Source organism: Sebastes umbrosus, chromosome 20, assembly GCF_015220745.1.
Source record: "Sebastes umbrosus isolate fSebUmb1 chromosome 20, fSebUmb1.pri, whole genome shotgun sequence".
In the NCBI taxonomy this organism is placed as follows: domain Eukaryota; kingdom Metazoa; phylum Chordata; class Actinopteri; order Perciformes; family Sebastidae; genus Sebastes; species Sebastes umbrosus.
Window position 1 is genome coordinate 7393599 of NC_051288.1, and position 7211 is coordinate 7400809.

The window sequence follows — 7211 nt, forward strand, 5'->3', positions numbered from 1 at the left end:
TCAAAGATCGCTTGTTTTGACCAACCAACAGTCCAAAATGTAAAGATATTCAATTTACTATAATATTAAACAGCAACAATCCTCACATTTGAGAGGCTGGAACCAGCATATGTTTGTCATTTTTGCTTGATAAATGACTGTTAATCAATTATCAAAATAGGCTATTGACTAGAGCGGACTGATAAATCGGCCAGGCCTATATTAGCTATAGCACATTTATCGGTACTGGCTATATAAGCCGGCCGATAAGTAAATTGCATTGCAAAAATGCTACAGATAGTTTAGAAACAATGCTGCCATCACAGTCTGTACAATATAAAAAATTCACAGGTTTATATTCATCTGTAAAATATCCTGTTAATAATTATGTTTCTTCCTTGTCCCTTGTCAATGATAAACGCTGAAATATCAATATTGGTGTTAAAACTCCAGCATTGGCTAAGCTATCTGGTCGATTAATCGACTTTCAGCACAATAAAAACTGCAAATGCTTCAATATTACACGGAGACTAAATATTTTATTGCGTCTTCTGTACTTTATTGAAGAAGTCAGATCCAAGCCCGTCTCAAACCTATTGCTGTTATATTACAACTACAGACATTCTATCGATGGAATAAACTTGAGCAACTGCAGCTACATTGAGCAACACAACGGTAATCTTGATTTATAGCTTTCTCTTCTCTTGAATCAATAAAGCACGCAGATTAATTGTTCTTTCCCAGGCTTATATGAGCTGAGAGATAAGAGACGTTGTGAAACACTGAAAACGAAATCATCCGCTGGAAAGATGAGAGCTGCCTCGCGGCCTTCATTCTCCAACTGAGGTTCAAAGTCTTAAGATTCGTAGCTATTAATGGAGAGCACACAGGTTGTAAAAAGTCCAAACACAATGAGTCCGTAACCGCTAACCAATGAATTGTCGGGAGTGAATTGCCATGTATTGTGGTCAAGAAGCTCATTATATTAAACCTTACCTCAACACTTTTACCACCCATTCATTTAGGACCCTATTACTTCATCATTTGTTTGACATTTTCACATCTACAAGTACAGAACAAATCGCCGTTTAATCTTGTGGCCGGCCCCCTCTTGCCCACATCCACACACACACCCACACATACTCTCACTTCCCTGCAGCCCTATTGACAGTGTGTGTTAAGTGAGGGTGTAGGTATTTCAGGGTCAGCGTGGCCTCCTTGTTGAGGCGTGAGAGTCCTCTCTCCTTTCCTCCCTGGCCCACAAGCCTTTCTCCCCATGCAAACACTGTGGACAAAGCCTCTTTCTGCTGCTGGGGATCTCTATGGTGACCGAGAGAAGGCCCTCGGTGTGGCGGAGGTCCGAGTCGCCGGAGGCCAGGATGTTACCATAATATGATGACATGCTCATTCACTTCATGCTTTTATCTCTAGGAAAAAGCAATCTCAGAAGTATTAGATATCCAAGTCTTTGCCAAGACCACCACCGTGAGGATTTTGCTTAATTTAGTGTGAAAAAAAAGTGTGGTGACTGAGCCCTTGGACTGCGATACCAAGTCCAACTAAAGGCAATCACGTGAAAGGAACTATTGTAACCACGATTGTGCTCAGCAGGGCTGGTTTCACGTCATCACTGGCCGGCCCACTCAAGTGTATCCCACTGAGAGGCCGGTATCAGAGGCCAGTAGAAGACCATCAGTCAGGCTCTGCCAAGTTTCCCATCAGGGAGGAATGTAGCTGGAGGTTTGCAGCATCCCAGCCAGCCAGCCAGCCTGGGCTGTTCACTTTACCGGAGGTCAGAGTATTAGTGACGGAGCATGAGCCACCTACATAGAATGAAACAGAGATCTGGACATCCCATTTATAACAGCGGAACAGGGGTGAAATGTAGGAGATACATTTAGGTGTGGATTTGAGTCATATCAGTTGGATTCGAGTCAGAGAATCAACAACTGCTGACTTTGTTCGACATTTTAAGTTGCACAAAGGAGAAAGTTGAGGCTAGTGTTAGCTAGCTCTTAGCCTAATGTTAGCTACTTAGGAGCTGGCCTTAAGTAGTTAACTCTTGACACAGTCGGTGCAGTATCGAAATCTTTGCATCCAAGCTTTGGTAGCCTAAATAGGAATGTTAATAATTAACCGTTTGATTGATTAATACTATTGGTTAAACAGTTAAAATAAATATTACAAATTAAATAAAAAGCTGAGAAGGAAAACTCAGAGGAGCGGCTTGTCACTTCAAGGAGAATAACTGGTCCACCTTAAGTGAGTCTGCGCCACATGTGTTGCTAGCTTTGGGGCTAAACCCTGTCACTTTAAATCAGCAGAGCTTGGATTGGGTCTTGAGGAGTTTAAGCATTTATTCACCGACAAACTGCACACACACACTGCACTGCTACGTTCACAGCAGCTGCTGCAGTAACCCTTCCGGACGGGTGAACTGGGAACTCTGTTGTCTGTTTTGCTCATACGCTTCAGCTGGTGATAAATGATGGACTTAACCTGTTTGTGCATCGGCTTATCGTTGCAGCGGGGTGGGTTGTTAAGCACTGAAACCACAAGACTGCTGCATGCAACGCACTAATCTTATCAAGCAAAAAAGGTAATTTTCTCTGTTTTCTATCATTGTAAAGGCCCGGTCACAAGTTCATCCATACATCCACGTGCAATAGGTGGAGCAGGGTCATATACAAGTTGATAGTGCAGCACAGCTAATAGGCCGTGTGTGAATTTGTGTCCAATTTCACCAAGGTTGAACTTCACACGAAAGATTTGCTCTTATTTATACTGCAGATCTGCTGACCTCAGCAATTTCCCTGAAATGAATTTATCTCAGAGATTTAATTGGATTATATACTGGTGTGACTATGCTTCTGCAAATAAACACATTAGCGTGCCATCCAACTTCCTGTTGGGAGGAGTGCTTGAAATGAAAAAGACATGGAAAATGTCATACAAATTATAATTTTCCCCAAAGCATTTGCTTGGCAGCAATGGTCCGTGTGATGTCAACTTTGTCATCCGCCCATTGTTTGTGAGGGTCTACATTTATGACCATGGAACTGAATAAGCCAACTGCCAATGCAGACACCCAATTTAGCATCACAATAATCACAGAACCACATGTGTGGCCACTGTCCATGTCACTTTTAAACCTTTAGTGATTTATCAATTAACCAAAACAGTGATAGAATAATCAATAATGAAAATAACCATTAAGGTGATTCATTTGCACGTCAATATATTTTTTCGAACTGTTGTTTTTGTCATGAGTACTTCATATAGAACGTGAATAACGCGGTGAAAAAGCAACACTTTTTTCAGAATGAGGTCGATTTTCCAGAGCTTTCGCACCGCGAATAAAAGGCATCAACCAATCGCGTTTTGCGAAATAGGTTGGATTTCGCCTACATTTATGAAACTACAACATGGAGGCTCCGTAGTCCGAACCAAGACTGCAAATTACATTACTCCTTTCAATCTTGACAAAGATCAGCGCAGACCAGATCAGCTCCTTCCGTTCTTACCTTTCACAATAAAAGCCCTAGACATAAAATATTTGCAGGCGAGTATTTCGCATTTTCGTGTAGTTTACTCATCACGCCCCCGGTGTATAAAAAGCTTTTAGTTCCAGCCCTAATGATAACCTACAGCTATTTAAGGATTTACAATGTAATCCATGAAAGACACTGAATCACTACCAGTGCATTCATGTTGTTTTGTAGCCAATCATTGACTCCTACTTACTGCGGGTGCCAAGTCTAAAAATAACCTAGTATCCTATTGTTTTTGTAAGCCCCAAATAAAAACCACTGCCTTTCTCAGAGCAGATAAACACCTCCACAATTAGGCTATTTTGCATGTTTGTTACACAACATGTAAAAATCAGGGCCCAGACTTTGCACTGGCTAATAACAGTTATGTAACTACTAAATCCTACCAAGATTACAACAACTTCAAAGAAAAACCTTGCAAAATATTTTCGTAACAGACAACAAAAGCCTGGTCTTTCAAAGAGGCAGGATTGTGGTAATCCAAGAAAGAAACGCATGTCAAAGCAAAATGTTGACGTAGTGTAGAGTGCCAAACAGGGCGTCAGACCATTAGCATTGTTGCTAATTACCATTAACCAAAGCTCATTCAAAAAAATCTGAAATTGTGGCGCACCTTCATCCAACACTCACATGTAGACGCTCTGGGCGTGTGCAATAGAAGCACTATTTTTATCCTATTATGCAATTCATATCTCTATGAGATAATAATAAGAGTGTAAAAAATGATGCTCTGTCTCGCTGACATGCATCATATGACAAAGCCTCTGGTCCGACTCGCCAAACCTGACGGGGAAATTCCGAGACAGGAAGCTGAGAGACTGACGGGAGTTTCTGTGGCAAAGAGTCTATTGAACAGGAATGAGTAGAGGCCTGGCATATTTCACTGTGCTGTGTCACCTTTCTGGCTTAGTTTATAGCCTTTCACTGGCTACTTAATAGGGGATCTATTTCTACATAGCCTTTGCAGCTCAGAGGCTGGCCTCAGATCAGATATAAGAGATATAAGCTCGGGGCACTGCAAATAACATGGACTGAATAGTAGGGCTGGAAAAAAATTCACCTAGATACACCTCGGTATATTTGCTTCATTTGAGTCTATGCGGAGGAAGAAGGAAGTCACCGCTTTTATTGTTGTGGTCTGGGTAACATGATATCATATCCGTATCCGTTGCCAAAACAGACAACAGACAAAAATTGCAATAAATCGTAATATTGAATTTCAATACTAATACTACATATTTTTTAGAAATCCTACTAAATTATGATACTACAGTGATATGATGATGCAATATTGCATGATATTCACAGGTCAAGAGGTTAACAGCTGACCTTAAGACCGACTGTTCTAAAGGTTTAGAGGCTTTTGCCTCATAATGTTTGCTTGATACATTTAGTCAGGAATATATAATAGAATAGAATATAACTAGGGCTGTCAAAGTTAACGCGATCGCGATAATGCAAATTTGTTTTAACGCCACTCATTTCTTTAACGCATTAAAACAACTTGCAATTTTTAGGTTGTAAAGGGCTCATATGAAAGTAGAAAAACCTGAGGAATCCATTGGTACCAACCATGTCATATTAGCTTGTTGCTAAGGAGGATAAATAACGCTCCAAACCGACGCTAAAGTTTGGCGAGGAAAAACTGGCATGGCCATTTTCAAAGGGTCCGTTGACCTCTGACCTCAAGATATGTGAATGAAAATGGGTTCTATGGGTACCCACGAGTCTCCCCTTTACAGACATGCCCACTTTATGATAATCACATGCAGTTTGGGGGCAAGTTATTGTCAAGTCAGCACACTGACAGCTGTTGTTGCCTGTTGGGCTGCAGTTTGCCATGCTATAATTTGACCATATTTGTTATGCTAAATGCAGTACCTGTGAGGGTTTCTGGACAATATCTGTCATTGTTCTGTGTTGTTAATTGACTTTCAATAATAAATATATACATACATTTGCATAAAGCAGCATATTTGTCCACTCCCATGTTGATAAAACTGTTAAATACTTGACAAATCTCCCTTTTAAGGTACATTTTGAACAGATACAATTATTGTGGGATTAATCGCGATTAACTACGGACAATCATGCGATTAATCCCGAATAAATATTTGAATGGATTGACAGCCCTAGATGCAACATAAAAGCAAGTGGCCTTTGAGTTGAGGGTGTTTTGTAACACACTGATCCAAAAGGCCAAGAAAATATTTCCAGGGTCAAGTTTCTTAATTGATTTTCAGAAATGTTACTACATTATGATGATATAGTGATATGCTGATGATACAAGATTACATGATAGAAGATTTGATCCATAAAGCCCATTTCTATTCACAGGTCAAGAGGTCAACCACTGACCTTTTGACCTTTCAACAGTTTAAAAGTTGTTTAGTCAAGAACATAATATAATATAATATAATATATAGCCTTGACACAAATTTGTTTTAACGCCACTAATTTCTTTGATGCATTAAAGCAACTTGCGATTTTTAGGTTGTAGCGTGCTCAGTTTTAATGCTAAAGTGAAGATACTGGCATCATATGAAACTAGAAAACCTAAGGATTATGGTATTATATTTATTGCCAGTAATAAATATAAACATAAATTTGCATAAAGCAGCATATTTGTCAAGTCCCATGTTGATAAGATCATTAAATACTTGACAAATCTCCCTTTAAGGTTCATTTTGCATAGATGAAAATGTGCGATTAATTTGCAGTTAATCGCGATTAACTATGGGCAATCATGCGATTATATATTATTATTATTATTATTATATTAATAATATTATTACAAATATTTGAATCAAGTGTCAGCCCTAAATACAACATAATATAAACTAATGACAGCTCTATAGGTACACTAAGTGAAGTGTGCAGTAACTTAACCAGAGTGAGTAGCTGTGCTTTACAGCAGGCCTACAGTACCTTGGTGCTGGAGCTGACACTCAGCCTCTCCGACCTGTCCGACCTCTCCGAGGACGCGTCCCCGTTCTCCCGCGGGACCGGGACTGGGGTGGTGGCCTCTCTCGGGCTGCTCCCGTTGCTCTGCGGGTCCCCCCCGCTGCCAGAGTCGCTGTCCCCGCCGGGTATGGGAACCCCCTCCGTGGCGTACTCCCTCCGGCACTGCAGGTTGTGTTTCTTCAGCAGCTCGGCCGTCTCTGCGTCCACCACGACCAGCTCCAGAGCCCCGGCGGTGGCCCGGATCCTGGAGACCACCTGCTGGTGGCTCTCGCCCTCCACGCTCTCCCCGTTCACGAAGGCCAGGCGGTCTCCGGCGAGGAGCCCCGCTTCGGAGGCCGGGGTGTCGGACTCCACGAGGCGGATGAACTGGCCGGTCTTGCCCTTCTCGCCGTGCAGGTGGAACCCGTAGCCGCTGGAGCTCTTCTCCAGCACACACAGTCTGGGTCGGAGCTTTGACATGTTTGTTTCTGCTCTTCTAACCGACGAACAAACTTCTCTCCTCGTAATGAGAACCACTTCAGAGCCTTTAAAGTCACACAACAACCAGAAACTCACACCTGTTGTTCACTCTGACTTCACTCCAGCTCCACTTCCGCTCAACTGAGTCACAGTAAAGTTTCCACTTCGCTTTCACTCACACCGCTCTGCTCGGTTCACACAGATCCTCCTCCTCCTCTGACTGCAATGTTGCAATCTTCTTCTCTACCTCCGTCCCGT

General features: G+C 41.8%; 1 protein-coding gene across 1 annotated transcript in view; it reads right to left on the reverse strand.

The window, feature by feature from the left end:
* The window catches only part of LOC119479512 (Na(+)/H(+) exchange regulatory cofactor NHE-RF1-like), a 28311-nt gene extending 21100 nt beyond the window's left edge, over positions 1 to 7211 (reverse strand). The window contains exon 1 of the mRNA XM_037755235.1: positions 6459 to 7211. Within this exon, the coding sequence (XP_037611163.1) occupies positions 6459 to 6953 (495 nt within the window). The 5' untranslated portion in view covers positions 6954 to 7211. The remainder of the gene's footprint in view (positions 1 to 6458) is intronic.